Raw genomic sequence first — 22835 nt, forward strand, 5'->3', positions numbered from 1 at the left:
CCTCTGGTTACTAAAACGACTACTTAGGGCAAATTAGGATTTTATTTGAAGATCGGAGATGATAGTTTGAGAGTTAGCTTGAAGTTCTTTCCAAAAGCATAAGGAAATTTTTTTGTAGGACTTTTGGAGACTTGACAATTGTTATTCAAAGTGAGGGTTTGTATTAGTGATTTGGATTTTACATATCATAATTAGGACTAGCAATTTTGGCTAGTTCATGGAATTACTATAGCATCTATAGTTTAAAATTTAATACTATTTAAATTATTAGATGTGCTAAATGTATACAAAATTTTGTGATAATCTAATGATGTGGTTTAGAGATATCTAGTTTTTAGCATAAGAGGGTTTTAGAAGTTGGTAGTTTGGAGTTGGGTAGGATTTCTATGATATCTAGAGATCTACTAGTCAAATAAAGGTGAAATTTGGCATGGTCTTGAAAGACTTGAAGTTCAAGTTGCACACCAATTTTGAATCAAAGTTAATAGTTGGAGGATGAGAAATCACTACTAGGATTTTTGCTTCATATTTTAAGTTGGCAGCCAAGTGACATTAGTGCAATTTTTGGAGGTTTTCTTACAATCTATAATTTAGATTGAGTTGGAAATTCTTAAGCATATAGAAGACTTATATTGACAATTGAATGCAAAATTTTACCTCAAGAAGATATTTAGATTAGGAGTTACAGCTTATTAAAGCTCATTGATTAGGATTGGAACTTATAAGAAATATCTAAATTACTTAAATATGAAAGTAACAATATAATTAAGGTTTATTTGTAATTGAGGCTTCTAAAAAGAGTATTTTTTAGGACTTTTGAATTGAAATTCGGATTATATTCTTCTCATATGGATGAAACTTAGTAGGATTTCTTGGATATTTGTGAAAATGTAACCTTACCTTCTATAGTTAGGTGCCTAGTGCATTCTTAAACAAGACAATATGTAATATGACAATGGTGGTTGAGCACCATCTTCAAAGTCAATCGCATAATTATAAAGATGATGCTTTGGCAAGATATCTTCATTTTTCTTTTCAAATACATCTCTAAAATCCTTTTATGCCTCTGGAATTGTTATTGTAGTAATCTTTAGGTTTTCTTTGTGGATTTGCGTAGACAACAAACATAGTACCTTGTTTGGTTGCTCTCACAAATGGTTTAGCTCCAATAAATGAATGTTATTTAAATTTTGGCTTATCGAATGTTAAAAGCTTTTTCATAGATCTAGTTGTTCTATGATCTATTAGAGAAAATTTTAACTTTTATGATATCCAATCTATCTGTGGATTGTATTTTTCAAGCCATGAAAGTCCTAAAATAACTAGACTGAATGCTGATCTAATGATGTTGAATACTACTTGGGTGCTATGGTTATCAAAGATTATTTTTAATGATATTATTTCATAAATGATGTCTCCAGAGGATAAAGGTCAACCATCTATTACTTCTACATGTATGACTTTGGATTTTTTGATCATACTAATTTTGTATGATCTAAAAAATTCTTTGTCAATAAAACATGCACAAGCTTTCGAGTGAAGTAGTACATGATAATCTAGTTTTGTGACTCCTATTTGTATAGGTATAACAAAACAATGAGAAAGGCTAGTAGAAAGTACATGACCTTTTTTGGTTTGTGAAAGTGAAGAATCCAGCTATACGATTTCTATTGTGGTTGAATACCCTTGTTTTTCTGTAACTCTTTTGATAATGTGGTTGCACTCCTTATTTGATATGGATGCTAGGATTTCTCTAAATAATTATTAACCTTATGGCTAGGTTTTTTTATAATATAAGCATAGGCCAAGTTACCTTTGATGCTTTTTTTTTTGCTCAAAAAGAAATTTGAAGCAAACTGCATCAATTTGCATATCTTTTGCTTCTAATTGCTCATTAAAATTAGGTGGTGAAAAAGCTACAAAATAATTGGTGTATAGATGAGGCATAATTGAAGAACAATTATCTTCTCATCATTGAAATAAATAATTATTGCACTTCACAACTTGATTAATCGCTTCATTGACTATTAGAAGATCTGGCATAGACGATAATAAGTCCTTGACATCATCTCTTAATCTCCAATGAAATTGACTCATCAATTCATCTTCTCTCCGATTTATATCACAAGTTAATTATCAAAAATTTGAGGCATATATTAATACAGAGCACGTTCTTTGTCGAAGACTTTGAATTTTAGTTGTTGAAGAATGAATCTTATTATGTTTACCAAATGCTTCTACAAATGGTGCCAAAAAATGCTTCAAAATTATACAATATAGGAGATTTTTTTTCAAATAATGAGACAAACCAGAATAAAGTTTGACCTAAGAATAAGGTTCCAACCAAAGAAACACAATATGCTTCAGTGGAATATCATTGAGGTTGAAGCAAGGTAATTAGTCATACTTGGTTTATAAAGCTATAAAATTTTGAGCGAGTTCCACCAAAATTTTCTAGAAGGCTGATCCTTGGTTCTTTTGTTGTTATTATTGTCAGATCATTGCCTTGAATGGATGCATGTACTATGTTTGAAGTAGACATATTCATTTGAGAATTTGAAAATGTCATTGTGATTTGATGTGGTAGTTGAGGGACTTTGGCTCCTTGACCATTATGTATGGTCATATACAGTTCTTTATTATGCTTTGACAAAGTCTCTATTCTTATCTTCAATGCTTCAAGAGTATTTATAATAGAATCTAATTTAATTTCTTTTGATTCTATCATATTTATTTTTCCACCTTCAGTTATAAAAAATTAAAAAAATACACACCTTCAAAAGAAAAAAACTTGATCTATGTTATAAAGAAAAGAAACCAAAAGAATATTAAGAAAAGAACTATATTAGTCTAGGGAAGCGTAATTTCTAACCTCTAGAATGTTATAGTATTTCCAAGAAGAAGGATAATCCAGGCTTTGTCAAGAAAGAGTAAACTCCTAATATTATTTTATGGCAATCTTGACAAACTGCTAGGGATCATATACAAGACAAGGATTCAAGACCAAGAAATGGAATTAGCTTGACATTAGAACAACTATTGGATATAAGACAAAAAGGTCTTAGCTAGACCATAAGAAGTGAGTTGTCAAGACTGAGGATCCCCTCAGCCTGATTCTTATATATACCAGGTTCTAAGAAGCTTCTTGAAAAGTTCCTATGAGGCTTGAAAATAAAGTAAGCCTAAGATCTTTCTTTAGCAACTTCCTAAATAATCTAAAGCCTCCTAAAATCTTTTAGGACCTCCTATGACCTTCTAGAACTTTCTTAGAATCTACTAAAACCTTCCGAAACCTTTTGGAACCTCCTAAAACCTTCAAGAGCCTTTTTAGAACCTTTTGGAATCTTTTAGAATCTTTTAGAATTTTCTTCACTTATATGTCTGTGACACCTATCAATCAACTATAAACATATGTAAAGTTAAAGCATCATCTATGAAGCTTCTAGGAAGTTTTTTTAAAAAAATATTATGAAATAAATCAATTTAAATTTATTTCTACTTAATCATATAGATAAAAATTAGAAAAAAATATATATATTCATGATATTATCTCATTTTTTAGGAATGAGTTCAACAAAGAGTGGTCTTCATATATTGAAAAAATTTAAGATGTGGCAATTATATTTGTTACATAATTTGATCTTTGTTCTCTTTAAAGATGGTTGATAGGTCCCGTTAGCCATCAATAATATTTAATAGCAAGGCAAGAAGACCGCCTTGTTAATTGGTCATTTTTGAGGCCTCTGTAATTTCTTTCAAATAAAATATTTAAAACACCGTTAAGAGTTGTTCTTATCTCTAATAAAATCACCCAACATCAAAATTTTCTTCCAAGTTTGTGATATCAAATGTATTATATTTTTCTATCTATTTAAGGCAAGATATGTCATTCTTGAAGAACTTCATCTTAATTATAATATCTTGAAGGTTGTAACAATTGCAATGTCTTGTCTAATAAGTCAACAAATAAAATTTCTTGATTGAATATGTTGGTTGTTGATTTTCCATCTATTTAATGTTATAAATATATAGAAGCTACAAATAAGGATAGAAGATAGAATTTTATCTTTCTTATATCTTATTTCTTTTGTAAAGAAGTTTTATTATTCTTTATCTTGGATTTGATAGATGTCGTTAATGAAAAGCCTCAACTCTCTTTGCTATATTTACAAGTTTTTTTGTTTGTTTCCATATACATTCACAAATGTTATATCCATACCAATTAACAAGATATTTCAACCTATTTTGGTCCTGCCTTCAATCTAAGACTTCTTCCATTTCAAATTCTTCATTATTATCTTCTTCTATAGAAGGAGGTGGCATTTGTCTTCTTTCTAAGATATTCACTGTCTTATATGGCTCAAAAAAAGACATATGAAATATGTGATGGATCTTCATAGACTTTGCTAGATGTAATCTATAAGCAACAGGATTAACTTATTCACTAATAGAAAAAGGTCCAAATCTATAATAGTCCAATTGTCACAAACATATACATGTAAGCCAATAATTACTTATATAAATAGATAGAAATAAATAAAAGTAGATAAAAGTAAGTTAATTCTATAATATCTTCTAAAAATACTTTCTAGAAGCTTCATAGATATTACTTTGACTTTTTAGGTGTCTATTGTTGACTTTTAGGTTAAAAGCTTGATTAATAAGTTAACCATGTGCTACATATATTGGTAGCTTGAAGAACAAGCTAACTATGTGCTTCACATGTAAAAAACTTGCCTTGTAAGCTAAAGCATATGTCTTGTAAAATCAACACATATTAGAGGTCTTATAGAACATCACCACGTAGCTCCTAGTTAGATAGTATATATAGAAAGAAGAGTGAAGTCTTCTTTACTTTTGTCAAGTCTTGTTTTGCTTCTAGCCTAGTTTCAAGAGTCTTAAGTTTTCTTATCTTTTGGCAATAGGCCATTCTAGTTTCTTTTTAATATATGTATTTCTTTATTTCTATTTTGTTATATTTTCTTTGATACGAATTTCATTGATTTATGTATCATCTTCTAGTTCATGTCTTTCATACCAATTTGTCACAAGAATAAGTAATCTTAATATTAGGATAGAATAACGATATCTTGTCGTGGACATTAAATTATATTTGTTCTTTACATTAGACATTGATATTAATCTTTTGTTGTTCTTGAGCTCCCTTTAACAATAGCTTCATTATTGCATGTAAATCTAACAAACGATTTGCCAAATCTTCTATTGCAGGATTATTAATTTTTAAAGAGTCAAAAGTATCAAATTGTAGATGATAACCATCATTAGCAAAGAAAGGTATTCATTAAGTAGAAGATTATACTAAATTATTATACATAAATTCTACTAATGGAAAAAGAGTTATTCAATTATCTTAATAATAATTGATGGTATTCTTCAAATATTACTCCAAAACTTAATTCACTTATTCTATTTGTCCATCATTTTGAAGATGAAAAGTCAAAGAAAACTTCATATTCACTTTTAAAATCTTAAAAAATATTTTCTAAAATCTTGATATAAATTAAGTCCCTTTATCTGATATAATATCCTTAAACAATCCATAATAGTAATAGATATTGTCAAGAAAAAGCTTAATTGTTTCTTTACATGTGATAGATTTTGTACATGATATAAAATGTGTCATCTTAATAAAATAATCTACTATCATGAATATAGAATTATATAAATGTAAGATTGAAAGATTTGTAATAAAATCCATAAAAATGGAAGATCATGGTTGTTCTAGAATATATAATGGTTCAAGAAGTATATAAGGTTGATGGCGAGGAATTTTGGATCTTGAATAAATATCATGTGATTATATAAAGTCTTTGACTGCCTTCCATATTTGAGGCTACCAAAAATCTCTCGATGTTAGTTCCAAAGTCTTATTGTATCCAAAATATCTAACTACTAGAAAGTCATGACGGACTTTAAAAACACATAATTGAGTTCTACTTTGTAGAATGTATAATTGTCCTTGAAATAGAGTAGGTTGTTCTTGAACTCAAACTTAGAAGTATCATGAGATTTAAAAGAATTATTCTTGATATCATAAAAAAAAGATTAAAGGACATACTTGATTGAATTTGCTTGACAAAGATTGAATCAATGATTAATGTTGATTTTATTGCTCAAAGGTGAAAATACTTCAACTTCAAGTTAACCATTCTTTATTGATTAAAAGATACATCATCTTCTTTTGGTACAAGATAAGAATGTTTAGAAAGGGCGTCCAACAAACCTTGTTGTTTTTGGGATCCATAAGTGATCTTGAAATAAAATCTCAATAAAGATATGTTTGAACGAGCTTGTTGATGATTTAAAATATGTATCAACATGAAATACTCGAGGTTCTTGTAATTTATATACAACACGACTAGACTTGAGGTTCTTTTTAGATAATGATACTATTCTTGAAATGAATCTACAATTGTAATGAATTCTTTGTTACAGATCTCATAATTAATCTTGATTGTTGAAAATTTTTACGAATAAAAAGCTATTGGATGAAATTTGTTGTTTGCTTTCATTAATAACAGTACTACATCTAAGGCAAAGTTTGATACATCCATTTCCTTGAAAAATACTTTAGAGAAGTTAATACAATATAAGATTGATGCAAAAACAAACTCGTTTTTTTAAAGCATCAAACAATGCTTTGGCTTCTTTATTCTACTCAAGTTTGTCTTTACAAGTCAAATATATAAGTGGAGCTGCAACTTGAGAAAAATTCTTAATAAAGATTTGATAGTAATTGACAAAGCTCAAAAAGTATTACATATCTCTTATTATTCTTAGGATCTTCCAATCCATAATAGTTTAGACCTTCTTTAGATCTATTATTAGTCTTTTATTAAAAATAATGTATTATAGGAAATTAACTTGAATAATGTAGAACACATATTTTTCTAACTTGGCATAAAATCTTGTATCTCTACATTTTTGTAATATACAACAAACATGAACTTTAGACTCTTTTATGTTCTTAGAATAATTTAAGATGTTGTCTAAATAACAAACAACAAAATCATCAAGAAACTCACAAAAGAAATCATTTATTAGATTTTTAAAAGTAGGTGGTGCATTTGTGAGTCTAAAAGGCATGGGATTATATTAAAAATATCCATACCTAGTTTGAAATGTAATTTTTTATTTATTTCATTCTTTGATGTGTACCTAATTATATGTTCTTCATCGATCTTTGCTCAACTCAATTAATCAAAAAAGCTTGAAATCAAAAGTAGAGGACATCTATTCTTGTTAGTGATCTTGTTGAATCTTCAATAGTTCACATACATTTACAAAGATCTATTTTTTTTTCTTTACAGATAAGATACGAGCTTCGATTGGAAATTTAGAATGGCATATGAAATTCTTAGCCAAATTTTTATCAATGTATTTCTTGAGTGGAGCCAACTTGTTTTGTGATAGGCTATAGATTGGTCTTAATGGTGGTTGAGCTCTTTCTTGAAGGTCAATAGAACAATCATAAGTACAATGTTCTTGAAGAATATTTGTATTTTTTTTTTTTAAAGTCTTAAATTTTTTTATATTGATTGAAAATATTACTTGATATCTTCCTACCATCATAAACAGACATAGTATATATAACAAAAGATGATTTTTTTTCCAGCATATATGAAAGTTCTTACGTCTATGAGTAAGAGTTTGGATATACTAGACTTATGTATTTTTACTTAGTTAACAAGAGTATGGATTAAACTACCAAAAAAATTAAGATTGTAAGAAATCAAATCTATTTGAGGATTATACTTTTTAACCAAGATAATCTTAAAATAATCAAATTGAATGGAGATCTTATTATAATAAATATTAGTATGCTATTATGATTATTATTTGCTACATTTAAAAGAACATTCTTATGTGTTACATCTCTAGAAGATAACAAACGACTATATATGATTTCTATATGTATAGATTTAGTTTTCTTGACTAACAATATCCCTTATTTTTTGACAAAATCTTTGTATATAAAATAAGTCGAGGCTTATGAATCTTACAAGGCTAAGAGTTTGTGATTTTTTGATCCTAAATAAATTTCTATTATAAAATAAGATGAGGGATTTGAGAAGAGAATATGATCTTTATTAGGAGTTATATAAGTTTCCAGCCACATGGTTCTTATTGTAGCTTGAGAAAGTTGTTTATTTACACATAGTCTTTTTTGGCAACCATGCTTCTCATTTGGTGGTTGCATTATTTCTTTGGACAATCTTAAATACTATATTTAGCTTCTCTATAATATAAGCATAAGCCCTCTTGATATTCTTGAGTCTTTTTTTGCTCCATGAAGAATTTAAAATATATCATATTAATTTGCATTGGTTCTAGCCTTAATGAATAACTTTTTGAAAACTTAGGAGCCATTTTCATTATTTGAATTGTTCTTCTTTAACTAAGTCTTTATTCTTAACATCTTTGAAATAATCAATTGTTACCTATAATGGCTTGAGTAATAAATTCTTCCAAAGATTTTTCCTTCAATATTATTAATAATAAATCTTTGACATTATCCTTCAATCTATATAAAAATTGATTGATAAGAGCTTTGTCATTCCAATCTACATCATAAGGAAGGTTTTGGAATTCAGGAGCATATATGATGGCTGATTGTGATTTTTATTGTAAAGATAAGAGCTTGATATATGCTACTCTTTTTTTATCACTTTTTTCAAATGTAACCATAAAAACTTCTAAAAATGAATTCAAATCATAAAAGAGTCACAAAGCCTTTTCTATTAAAGATGCAAATCAAGATAGAGTACTTTTTTATAAAAATATGCTTATTAATCTGACTTAAGTAAATCCATCATGATATTGGAAGAGATGTAATCTTAGATAGAGCTTGACTTATTGCAAAAAATCTTTAAAATTTTAATTTTATTCTATCAAACTTCTCAAGCATATTAATTCTTATCCTTGTCATACTTGTAGAAGCAAAACTTCTTGTATTTGATTGTGAAATTAATCTACTTGCTTCTTTAAACTACACAACTTTTTGATGTAGACTTTGAACTTATTCCATAGATATAGGAATAGTATCTCCATAATTTACATTGAAATTACATGAGATTTCTACTCTTAAAGTATTGACAAGCTCATGAAGATCTGTAATAGTTGCAAATTTATTCTTACTTTTGCTGAGAATATCATCCATAATCTTTCTTTCCATAGACAACTTAAAAATATTCAAAAGTTAAATCAGAGGAAGGTAATCAACAACCTCTAATATCAAATGAAAATTTCCACAAACAAGGGTAATCCACTCTCTTTAAGAAAAAAAAAATGGTGTTAAAAAATAAAATTTTTTGTTTAAAGGTTTGTAGTATGCAACCTTCAAAATACAACAATAGAAGTGGAATAATTCATTCACTTCTAAAACAAGATAATAACAATAATTTTACACTCTTGTCAAACTTTCAAGGATATGAAAATTTAAAAAAATAAAAAAATAAATAAAAATCCTCAATACACTCTTGTATCACTCAAAAGAACTAAGAAGCCACTCAAAGATGATATAATATTAAACTAGAATGGCTATTATGAAAGAAAATAAGACTAGAAAGTCTTAAAATAAAACTAAAAATCAGAAAAGCATTGAAAAGAGTGAAGAAGGCTTCATTTTTTCCTCCATCTTTTCTTTTAACTAAGAACTATGTAATGATGTCCTATAAGACCTCTAAAATGTGTTGATTTTATAAGACACATATCTTAACTTGTAAGGTAAGTTTTTTATATGTAATTCACATAATTATCTTGTTCCATAAGCTACTAATACATGATTAACTTGTTGACTAAGTTTCTAACATACTAATCAACTACAAATACATATAAAGTCAAAGCAACATCTATGAAGCTTCTAGAAAGCTTTTTTTAAAAATATTATTAAATAAATCTATTTTTATGTACTTCTACTTAATCATATAGATAAATATTAGAATAAATATGTATGTCCATGACACAAACATGGAAAATAAATAACTAAAAAATTCATGTCAAGACTTGTAATTTGTACAAATGTTAAATAAAATACTTAGATTGTTTTAACTTGGACAACATTATAATTGTAATGAAGATATTTAAGAAAAATATATTTTTTTATATAAATGGAAAGATATAATATATTTAATATTAAATTCTTAAATAAAATTTTTATTATTTAGTAATACTATTAAAAATAAATATTATACTTGATAGAATCTATAATATGTTATTTGAAGGAATTATTATAAAAAAATTAATAATAATCAAATACTTTGGTGATCTTTTTGCTCTAATATAACACAATACTAATAATTAAAAATATCTATCAACTACCATTATGCCAAACAAAGATTAAAATTTATTACTAACATCATTTGATAAATCTTAGACTTCAATAATTCATAAATTTTATAGTTATTTATAGAGTTTTATACCTAAAAATAAAATGATATCATAGAAATAAATAAAATTGGATAAAATGAAGTAAAAGTAGATTGAATTATTGATATCTATTTACATAGCTTTTTGTAAGCTATAGAAATGTGATATTGTATTTTGTAGAATTCAACCTAGAATTATACTAGAGATTTGGTTGTAAAAATTTTTCAACTTACCTTGAAGTTCTTTTAATCAACAAAAAAAATGAGAGGTATTCAAAAATACTTATCTTAGCAATTACAACTGTCTTAAAATTTACAAGTGAATCAATTTTTAATTATCTCTTTGCTATTGCTAATTATTTTTTACAAATGGCTTCATTTTTTATTATTTTTAAGGTCATTTATATGTCCTTTATTTATTTCCAAGACAATTGAATGTGTTTTTAAGCTCATGGATATAGACTTTGTTAATAATTTTTAAGCTACTGTCAAACTTATGTATACATGGCCTTATTTAGATAATTTTTGAAGTTATTTACATGTCTTTTATGCATCTATGAGATAATTGAGTACATTATTAAGGACATAGATATGAACTTTCATAACAATTATTAAGTGACTACTAACACCAATTTAATATCAAATAAACTTTAAAAAAATCTTAAAAAATCTTCAATAATGTTCATTAAGTCTTAAAATAAATCTATTATCTTTAAATAAAATATTTAATCAAATTTTAAAAAAATCTAACTAAATTTTAATCAAACTTTAATTAAATTCAAAGAATTCATATCAAAAGCATAAATAAATATAATAACAAATTTAAATACTTATAAGTTTATAATTAATTATTTTAATCTATTCAAAACTTTGCAAAATCTTCAAAATATTAATTTAGTATAAACACAAGAAATTTAAATAAAATCTATTTATCAATTGAAAAAATAGTCAAATACTTTGCTTGAATATTGAAGTGCATCCCTTTCTAACTTTGAAGCCAAACTTCCTGTTTTAAGGTCTCTTTTTTAAACCTTTAACAAGATTTCATTTATTTTGTAAATATTAATACTTATGTCAGCTATTTTTTAATTTTATATCTTAATCCAACTCTTGGATTATTTTAGATATTAAAAATCCTTACTAGCCTTTAAATCTCTAATTTTTTATATTTTAACTTACTTAAATTTTCATAAATTTTAAACTAATCATGTAATTGAATCTAAATGCATGATATATATTCAACTTAGCTATGTTTACAATTTCACTTCTAGATCTACCACAAAACTTGTAATTAAAAAAATTATTAATTAATTATTTATATAATTTTTATTTTTATTTTTAATTAATATTACATATAATATTATCTTCTGTAAATTTTTTTATTTTATCTTATTTATGATGATATAAAATAAAAAAAATATCTTTTTATAAAAAATAAAAAACACATTATATTTTTATTTTATCTTATATTTTATTTATAATTTCTTAAGTTATATTTTATTTTTAATTTCTTAAGTAATATTCTATTTTATTTTTAATAAGAATCATCTAAGTTATTGATCTTCATGTATTTTTTTATATAATAGCCTTGTTACAACATGAGAATAAATTTAACTTTATACATGTAAGAATTTGCATATACTTCTGTACAAATACATTAATATCTTTTTAGATTGGTTTGGTTCTTTTAAGATGATTAGCTAAAATTGTATTAGTTGTAGTAGTTTGATTATCAATTGTGGTTGAGTGTTGAGAATTATTTGTTTTTAATTGATATTATTTTTTATTTTAGCAATTGATTCATTAGCTTTGATCTTAGTATTTTTTTTATTGTACTATGATTTTACAAATTCTTTATATGTATTTTTATGACTAGCATAAATCCATTCTTGTATCTAAGTAGCCTATCTTTATTTATTTTTTATTTGGAGAGTCCGCACCAATATGTTTATTACTTTATCTTACATACTCTTTTTATACTATTTTTTTCCTATTTATTTTATTATGTTTCCTTAATTTTTTCAGAGCTAATTTAAGAATTCTAATTTTATTTTTTATATTCAAATGTACAAAGTAGTTTTAGTAAATTGACAAGTGATTGTAGTTAACAAAGATTGATTTTTTTGGTATATTGTTAGATTATAAACTACCATTTTTCACATCTAATTTTGAGATTTTATTAGAATCAAAATTAGAATTCTAAAATAAAAATTTTCATATATTATTTATTATTTGGTAAAAAGAAAGATTTGGGTTTTGCAAATTAGTTCTTTAAACTTAGCTATTAGATTAAAAAAACCGTTTTTAATATTTTCGAAATATATAAGACTTATTAATATTTGTATAGCTTACAGTTACTTATTATAGTGCTAATTAAGTGACAAACCAACAAAGTTCAACATAACCATATAATTTTACACATTAATTATTTTAATTATTACAACATTTAAGTCCATAGAAATCTTTTGTTACAAATCCACACTAATTATTAGCTGGGTCATTGTTTGCTCATAGTATGTCTTATCAAGGTCCCACCTCCTCAGATTCTAACAACATAAAAATCCATCATCCAATTTTGTACAAACCTAAAAACTAAAATATTAAAAAATACTTTTAGATATAAAACTACTTATGTCTCTTCTAAATAGTCCTAAACTGCTCACTAAACTATCCAAATCAATGCATGAATCCTAAATTTTGCCATCTTCCCATCACACCAAAAAATGTGATATCTATTATAATGCCAACTCCAAGGTGACAACTTTTGAAAACACTTCCTATGTACTCATGTTCTTTTATCACAACATTCAATCACAAGCATTAAGAATACTTCATTCTGTTTCAAAATAAAACCAAACAAAATTTAAAATAAAAATGAACAGCATCAATAGGTCAACACAATACGGGTAGCAAGCCTGGTGCAGCAGAAAGCGAACTACACGTGATTCAAAAAAAATAGGCATGTGGTTCAAGGCATGGATGTATGCAACAGTACCATGTGGATGACTATGGAGGCAGCTCGACTGGACACCCCTGGCCCTGGTTTGCGCAATTGGATCTGTTCCCGAAATGATGCGTGTCTAGTTGTAAGATTGTGTTCAGGTTAAATCTGGTACCAGCCGCATTCAGCAGAAAAAAAAAAGCAGCTGTTGAATCGCTTTCTCCAAACTTGACACATGATCCTCGGTTGACCTTTCGTGCGGCTTCCACTCACAACCAGCTCTGCAAGCCTTAATATCCACTTTAATGTGACAACTTGCGCTGACGACCGTGCATGGGACTAAACTTGGGCTGTATCTACATCAAGCTCCATTGTGCATCTCTACAATGTGACAACAATACCAGCAAGCACACTGTTCATCAACCTGGGCTCTCATTAACCCCGATGCCAACCTCTGAGCTTTTACAATTTACAATCCAGTTTCTCCTCACTGCAGCCACACTGTAATTTAACCTAGTTCAACCTGTGATGTCGAGATTTAGCATTTGGGGGTGCAGCAGATTCATGGCATGCACTGTGTTGAGGCTTTAAAAATGACTGATGGATGCTGTTGGTTAAGTCTCGCCGTTTTGACGTGAGTCCGTTCTGAGCAGGTCTTTCAAGAGTTTGGTAATGACTTTCGGTGTTGGTTTGCAGCAGGTCGAATTGAGTTAGTAATGCGGTTTTGTCAGGTTACTGCTTTGGCAGGGACAGGATGTCTGTTGTGGGACTGTAGGGGGTTCTTGAGTTTGGTAACCACATTGCTATCCCGAATATAATGTGCCCTTTCTCAATCGACTCTGAGAATCATTTTTCATGTCAGCACCTCTGTCTCATCCCAATACAAGACAATCACCATCTTTAATCATGTCGGCTCGCTTCGGACTTTTTGAGATCCTTTGTGTTCATTTTCAAGATCCTTGAGGCTTGTCCGAGGCTTATTGGAATTTTATCATATTGAGGCTTCTTTGAAACTTCTGGTAATGGTACGTTTTTACATTGACCTCGTTCTTAATCAACACAAACTCCATCAAAACCCGTAGCTTTTTATTACTGTTATCATCATCATCATCATCATCAATAATCCTAATATTTTCTGAAACCAAAAAAGTCTTTGCCTATCATCCTGTACCTCTTCTGCAAAGAATCACATAAACCCGAAATTAATTTTCTTTCAATTTTCTTTCTGCAGTGTAATAGTTTCTGTTACGCGGCCTTTGCCACGGGGAGAAACAGACGATGTACATGTTGGAACATCCATCTCTACTCATCATCCACAAGATGCTTACATCGTAGCGGGCCAACTGAGATCCTAGAAACAAGGCTTAGCCCTCAACTCCTTGTTTGATCCCATTCGTACTTGCACCCGCAAACTCTACTGTTTCTGTGTGTAAGTGTGCACCACCTTCTATATACTATTGATTTTATTCCCTCAGTGTAAACCTCTTCTTTGTCTACTTTGAAGGTACTAGCATCCACAGTCTACTGAGTCTTAAGATATGTCAGTGGTACACATGCGTTTCTTCCAGTGACGTGATCCCGAGCAGTAAAAGCGTGCGATCATGGGTGCGCGTCAGTGCGTATGCTTTTCCCTCTTTCCAAATGCAGTGGTACCCACCAGAAGGGCTTGTCACCCAGTAAGGAATGTCGTCGGAGAAATGATCAAGACGAACAAATATGTGCCCTAGACTTGTGAAACAGGTGCTTCCATTATTGAAGTTCATTTAAAAGGTGAAATTTTTTGACCCCAGCAACAGGAATCACATGCCGAGTCTGCATATTTGCGTCTCCTTTTGTAAAACGCAATTCTCCAAATCTACCATTAATCTGTGGATGCCTTTGAGGGCTCACCATAGTTTGTAGCGCTCGAACACGATGGCATTGTGAGTGGGCGGTATGTGTAGAGCTTCTTTAGATGATCTCCACCCTTACGAGGTGAGCTCTGACACAATATTCACGTGAACAATCAAAGGGTTTCTGAGTGATATTTTCTCCGCGAACTGTTCGGCGTTCCGGTTGTAAATGCGTAGCAGCGCTTGGTGTAATTACTTGCAATATCTTGCTTTCTTAAAGGGGCAGCTCTCAATAGAATCGATTCACTAATCCCTCGCATCTGTTTAGACCACAGATTCTCTTTTCCAATGACGCAGCACTCGCTCAGATGACAGGCACACAGGCTTGCAGTCTCAGCTTTTCGTTCAGTGCACAAATTAAAAACGCGATGATGTCACTGTTAAGTCATCAAGAATGAAAAGCCTCACATTATTCAGCATTGGATGCTGTGATCCGACCAACTTTTCCTTTCACTGGAGAAGTTGTTGAAAGTTGAATCTTACACGTACGATATCAGCGTGTAGCAGTCATTTCCAGCAACTCTTTCACGTCGAGAATGAAGGGTTGGAACCGTAACTGATAGATTGCGTCTGTTCCACCACTGCAATCCATACGAGCTCTACTTTTGAAAACAGGTTTCTCAAAAGGCAGCGCTGTGATGACCTCAACCTTGAGGTAGTCGTGGTTTCTTTGTGGTTGATGTTGGAAAGCATCGGTATTGTTGATGAAATCTGACCCTCACGTTAACGGGTAAACATTACAGAAGACGGAAATATCAGTATGCTGTTGTGCAGGTGGAAGAGTTCAACAACTGACCTGCGTAATGAGGACCAAGGACATGACCTTCATGTTTCGAAGAGCTTTTGCGTCAGCCATCCCTAACGAAAATTACGTGAAAGGGCTCGTCCGATGTGCTTCAGCAGGCTCGTCACAGTCCACTAAAGTCCAGAAGTTTGTAAAGCTCCTTGTCACACCCTCCTCTTGTGATAAACGAGGAGTTTGACTAGTTGCTCTGTCGACCTATGTTGGTTGGTTCCTTAAAAGTCTTGTGGAAGGACATGACTAGGTTAACTTCGCAATTTCCAGGTACCTTATCTCCATTCTCAGCATCCTTCTGCATAGGCCTTGTCACCATGGGAATGGAGGACTTCGTTGGGGCTACCAGGTTGCATTAAAAACTTGCGCAGAGTTCTTAGCGTCTGCTTGAAGATTAAACTACCGCACAGGTCAGTGCCAGTGGATTGTGGTGGGACCGGAGATGAGATTTTCCAGATGCAGCTTGCATCCAAGTGGGGTGTGCTTCGAGGACCATGCTTTCCTTCGACTACCAGCTTCTTGTGCAAGTTCACTGGCAAGCTTTTTAGCTTCTTTGATTTGTGGGAGGGTCATTTATTGCGTAAGGTGGTGACTTCTGATCACTTGAAAGTTTTCATACTCCCCCTGAAAAGCTGCACAGTATTGTTTTAACTCCACCCATTTACTGTACTTTTATGATAAATGAGTCTGAGTTCGAAGGATAAGTTTTCACCATAGGAACTACTAGATGTCCTAAGGCGTGGCATGCATGCCTAAGGTTGATGCAGGCGTGTGATTTAAAAAGTGGTACTTTTAGCTTAAAATGTACTATCCACAGAAAATCTATGTGTGTTGCAACCTTGTGCAAACACATTTGATTATTGACATGATCGAAAACTGGGCATACCGTAATGTATAATCATTTCACAGGTTCAAACTTGCAAAGGAATATTTAAATTCAAGAGTATGAAGTGGAACTGAAAAGTCCAACCATGGAAAACGGACATCCTTGAACAGTGACGATGACGATGATGAGTTCTCGGTCGTCAGGGCCATTATGTTGTCTGGCACCATGATCGATCATGAGCAGTCTGCTGAAGCTGTGAATGAGAAAACACGAAACTGCGACACAGGCCGCAAAGTCCTTGTGGACAATATTCTTTCTCATCTGTAATTGACTTCCTTGGCGACTCCCACTGTAGAATTTTAACCGAAAGTAGCCATCGACATTGTTATAAACTTCTCCATCGCATGTGTAGCTCCACTGTCTGAGGTTGCTCTTTGTCACATTCTAGATTGCAATCTCGTACATGATCACTAGTGTTGCTTCTAGTACCTGCTGGTGATTTTGTGAAGAAACGCTCGGTGGTGCAGCTGATCGATAAGCTCAGCCCTGAACAACTTCACATCTAGATGTCATCAGCTCGCTACCAAGCTCTTCAGAATAGTGTTTGTATCAGTATTCTATTTGTTGCAGTTTCTCAATAGTGCTGAGGAAAGATAGACTGGTCGATCTGGTGCCAGCTCAATCAGCCTAACGTGAAGCTTCACAGTGCGGATCCTCAGTTGCTCGTCATGGGGCTCAAATTTGCAGTGCTTAGGGTTACTGCGGCTTTGGCATGTGTGCTGATGGTTCTATTAATGTGTTTTCAACCAGTAGCTGGTAATGAACAGGTACGCTTGAGTGCATGAATAGCTACTTTGCTACCCGATGTTTGGAATGGTCGTTATAGGTGAAACGGAAATGATGGCACGAGCATTACGTTGAGAAGCGTCTCTTCAGGTGGACATGGCAGTCCTGTTTTATGTCTGTGCAGTATTAGCATTTCAATACCCAGGCACGAGGGTTTCCCTACGAGTTCCTCGAATTGATCATACTTTCCCGGTGCCTTGTTCTAATCCTGAAACTAGTGACGAATCAGGATGTCTGCAGTTTCAATTCCTGCTGAGTACGTTGTTAAGTGAGAAGTTGTCTATGGATTTGTTATTGCAGCGTATGGGACGCAAACTCGCAGCCACCACGCTGAAGCAATGCTTGGCTAAAGGAGGCGCCCGAACGGCGTTCCCTGGAACCTCGGAGTACAGCACCGCAAGGTTAGCGTACAATTTGCGGGAAAGATATGCCCCTTCTGCGTTCGTCTTCCCGACTACTGTCGCTCAAGTGCAGAATGCAGTGTTTTGCGCGAAACAAGTCGGCGTGGGAATAGTTCCTCGCGGTGGTGGCCATTCGTATGAAGATTATTCCTTAGGTATTATTATCAGAGGTGGATATATTTCACATCTGAGAATTGAGCTCAAAAATACCTGTTTGTTCTTATTAGCCACGCTGTTTCTTGACGAGTATCCCTTTCACATCGGCGTGCAGGTGGTCGGGACGGGGTGCTTGTGGTGGATATGGAGGGCTTCAAGCAGTTTAGTTACAACAAAGCTGCGAAAACTGCCGTCGTCGGCGCGGGCTTTCGCTTAGGGCCTCTCTACTTAGCTCTCTGGAATGCTGGCAAAGTCACGATTCCAGCAGGGAATTGTCCAACCGTGGGCATCGCTGGACACGCCTTGGGAGGCGGATGGGGCTTCAGCTCCCGCAAATTCGGTTTGGTCACGGATAACATACTGGAAGTCCAGCTGGTGGCAGCGAATGGAACAGTAGTCACCGCGAACGCCCAGAAAAACAAGGACCTCTACTTCGCCATCCGCGGGGCCGGTGCAACGTCTTACGGCATCGTCACACAGTTCACCTTCCGGGTTCACGACGTTTCCGCACCGGTCACCCACTTCAAATATAGATGGAACGACAAGGCGGTGTTGTTCAAGAATTTCAAGTCGTTCCAGTCGTGGGGCCTGAATGTACCTGCTGAGATCTCCGCGGCATTCTACATGGATCCATCCGGCGTAAGCTGGCTGGAAGGGACCTACCTAGGGAAAAAAACCTCTCTCTTACCGTTGGTGAAGACGTTCCTCGCCTCAGCAGCGCCAAATCCCACTCGCGTTGAGGAGGAGCTAAACTGGATCCAACTGATTCTTGTAAACTGGAACTACCCATCCAACACGAATCCCAACCAGCTCAACAACGTCCCCTTCACTACTAACACGTTCAAGGCGAAGTCCATTTACGTGAACGGTCCGGGATTGTCCGACGCAGGCATCAATGCCATGATCAATGCCATGAACACGGGGTCCAACGCTTATTTCATCTACGACCTCTACGGTTCCCAGTCGGCGATCAACAAGGTCGTGCCCGGGGAAACCGCGTTTATTCACCGCAACTCCCTGTACAGTATCCAGATGGTTGCAAGCTGGAGTAATGACAACAACGCCGTGACACAAACTAGCTACATCACGAGATACTGGAAAGTGGTGCGGACTTACGCAACCGGACAGGCGTATCAGAACTATATAGATAGAGATATGCCTCTTAGCGCATACTATGGGTCAAGTCTAAGCACACTCATTGCAGGCAAGAAAAAATGGGACCCCCAAAACGTCTTCAACTTCCCCCAAAGCATACCGCTCAAATAGAATACGGAAGCTTTTAGGTTCCGGAAAACTGTACCATACGGTGTCCAACACCACCTTTCTTTTTCTTTGAAATCTGCACCCAGTGTGATGCCCCGCAGAGTAACCAGTTCCAGCGAGCTAGGCTTTCAGTGAACTGAGACAGGACAGGACCTCCGATGAAAGCATGTCGAGAGGCAACTAAAAGTCGGAGGTATTGAATCTGGATACCAACGATCCACCTTACATATTTGTGTACTTGATGTTCATTTCGAAACCAATGTTTCACTGTAGAAAGACTCACATGTGGGTAGCAGTAAGAAAAAAAAAAAAAATATTTACGTGCGTCGATGCATTATTCAGTAAAAAAGGTTGAATAACTCGTGATAAGCAGCGCGGTCCGTTTTGTTTGCAATATCGACACATGTTTGGCAGTCTTCGAGTTCTCATAGTGACTGATTCACGGAAGACTAGCTGTACATAGAATACATCTGATCCTGCATATTGGATCTCACAGTAAAAGGTTTCCAGCCATCTTCGGCTTCACCCGAAGGATGAACTGTAGAGAAATACTTCGACATAGTTCACAACTCCAGCTTCTAAACTTCATTAAGAAACGGTCACTACTTATGCATGGATCGGCATCTCACCATCTCAGTTGTTGATGAATCCGATGTCTCAGCACTACTTTTGTTTAACCTGCTCTGCCGGTTCAATATCAGTTTTATCTAACCCCCGTTAAATATCCCCTTCATCGTTCGTTTTCGCCTGCTACCTTGAACATATATGTTTTGGAGGTGAAGAATTTTATTTTTATTTTTATTTTTATTTTTTATCGGAACTACTCTTTTACTAAGTAATTCTAGGATTTAATAATATTAATTAATTTTCAACAGGGTGTTATATAGTGGTTTTATGCAGTTGAGGACAGCGCAACCACGAGGGCCATCACTCCTTGACAAGGTGCGGCTCTTGCCCTATTTTGCTGTGCTACCACGGATTGGTTATACAGAATGTTAATTGTGATTTCTAATTAGCCCTTTTAATCAAGTTGTGGTGTAAGTCGGGTTCTCTTCCGAGCAATCGGAGCAATGGAAGGTACTGGGCTAGGTTCAAACCAAGCAACAACATGTCGTTGGTGGGGCAGTATTTGAATTGGATCTTGTTGAGGGTGGCAAGTCGTCTGATGAAGTGGTAGCAGATGGCGGTAGGTTTGGCTCAAGAGTGAAACTTCGTGGTGTCTACCAAGGCAAGTGCCGATTGGTTATTACAATGGATTAGGATTATAATTTTTAGCCCTTTGGTTTGGTGCAAATCACAGAGCAAGTGTCAATGCCAAATGGCTTTGGAAGCAATAATAGCCATAGCCATGTACTTTGCTTTAGTACTTGAGAGAGCCCGAATTGATGGCTTTGTGTAATAAGAAGAAATAATACCATGTCGTAGAGTAACATTTGTTGACTTTTCCAACCTAATCTGTGTTGCTGAATCATACAGAAGGTGCAGAGTTGAGGTAGTGCAGCAATATTCTATGTGGTATTTAAGAAAGCAAGGAGTACTAGAAGGTATGTTTGCAAGTAGGATATGTTTTGGGCTGGATCTGACATATATTCTAAAATACTAACTACAAAGGTGATGTTGGGATGGATGCAAATACTGACTTAGTTGACAAAGCCAATTGCATTGGCATACAGGAAGTTGTTATAGCTTTGTGTTTTTTCAAGGGATTGAAGGCCTTAAATAAACAAAATTCTATGAGCTTCTATTCAAGATATAAAATCTAAGTGATGCAAAGCCAGCTACAACAAAGGCCACAAGTGGTTTAGAAGCTGAAAATATAATGAACTCTATCCAGATTTGAGGGAAAAGAACATAAGTGGAGTTGATTTTTAATGGTTTAAGGAAAGACAAACTACTGCTTGCAATCTATATTGAATCTAGACTTAGAACAAGAAAAGAGTTGATAAGAGTGAAGAAGACTTCACTCTTATCTCTATATATAATATCCATCTAAGATATATGTGGCGATGTTTTATAGGACCTTGTTTGATGCATTTACAAGATTCATTTTTGGCTCTGATGTCCATTCACTAATATCATACCTAAGTCAATAAACAAGATATTTCAACCTATTTTGGTGCTCCTTTGAATTTAAGACTTCTTCCACCTCAAATTCTTCATTATTGTCTACTTCTATAAGAAGAGGTAGCACCTATTTTCCTCTTGGTATATTTATTGTCTTGTATGGTTTAAAAAGAGACATATTATTCTAATACATATTGTCTTATTTGGGAATGCATTGGATACCTGGATGTGAAAGATGAAGTTGTGTTTTATAAATATTCAAAAAATCCTAATAGATTTCATCTATACAAGAGAAATGTAATTCAAATTTTAATTCAAAAGTGCTTAAAGTTAATACAAAGTGCTCAAAAATACTCTTCTTTATAACCTCAACTATAAATAAACTCCAATTATCTTATTACTTTTATAGTTAGATAATTTTGATTTTTCTTTCTAAGCTCTAATTTTAATTAGTAAACTTTGGAGATTTGTAACTTTTAATTTGACTATCCACTTGGTGTAAAATTTTATATATAAATGCCACTATATGTCTTTTGTATGTTTAGAAAAATTCAATTCAATCCAATTTATAGATTGTGAGAAAACAATCCAAAAACTTCACTAGTAAGACTTAGCCACCAACTTAAAAGTTGATATAGATGTTTAAGTAGTGATTTCTCCTTCTTCAACTATTAACTTTAATTAAAAATTAATATATAGTTTGATCTTAAAGTCTTCTAATACTATGCCAAATTTCACATTGATTCAATTAGTAAATCTTTAGATATCATAGAAATCCTATCTGACCCTAAATTACAAATTTTTGATATCTTCTTATAGTGAATTTCTAATATCTTCTAATTTTACTATTAGATTAATATAAAATTTTAAATATATTTAGCACATCCAATCAACCAAGCATTTTTAAATTTTGAATTATAAATATGGCACCAGTTGTACAAAATAGTAGAAAATGCTAGTCCTAATTGTATTGCATAAATTCCAAGCTTTTAATCCAAACCCTAAGTTTGAAAAATAATTGCAAAGTCATTCCAAATCTTATAAAAACAAGCCATCTTTCCAACTTTCCAAAAAAATTACATCATTTCATTGACTTAATCACAATCTTTTTGATAATAAGAATCGCTATCACATCAAATATATCTTTGTATGTACACTCTCGTATTATGTATTTTCTTACTTAAAAATGCATCAGGCACTTAGTTGTGGAAGGTGAGGTTGTGTTTTACAAACATCCAAAAAATCCTAATAGATTTCATCCA

General features: G+C 32.5%; 1 protein-coding gene across 5 annotated transcripts; it reads left to right on the plus strand.

Annotated features, from left to right (window-relative positions):
• The first annotated feature begins 17099 nt into the window (after positions 1–17099).
• LOC112289746 (chitooligosaccharide oxidase) lies at positions 17100–20963 on the plus strand. Of its 5 annotated transcripts, none has more exons than XR_002971978.3 (5): positions 17100–17670; positions 17990–18245; positions 18362–19702; positions 20385–20451; positions 20690–20963. XR_002971978.3 is itself a non-coding variant. In XM_024535252.3 (3 exons), exons 1-3 carry the CDS (start codon positions 17572–17574, stop codon positions 19510–19512), a joined length of 1506 nt encoding a protein of 501 aa, XP_024391020.1. In that variant the 5' UTR covers positions 17100–17571; the 3' UTR covers positions 19513–19878. The 5 variants fall into 5 exon arrangements, 1 of the variants encoding a protein (XP_024391020.1); XR_012218712.2 differs by having other exon boundaries at positions 20397–20451; XR_002971976.3 differs by having other exon boundaries at positions 20385–20963.
• The last annotated feature ends 1872 nt before the right edge of the window (positions 20964–22835 follow it).

Source organism: Physcomitrium patens, chromosome 12, assembly GCF_059467195.1.
Source record: "Physcomitrium patens ecotype Gransden chromosome 12, ASM5946719v1, whole genome shotgun sequence".
Classification (NCBI taxonomy): domain Eukaryota; kingdom Viridiplantae; phylum Streptophyta; class Bryopsida; order Funariales; family Funariaceae; genus Physcomitrium; species Physcomitrium patens.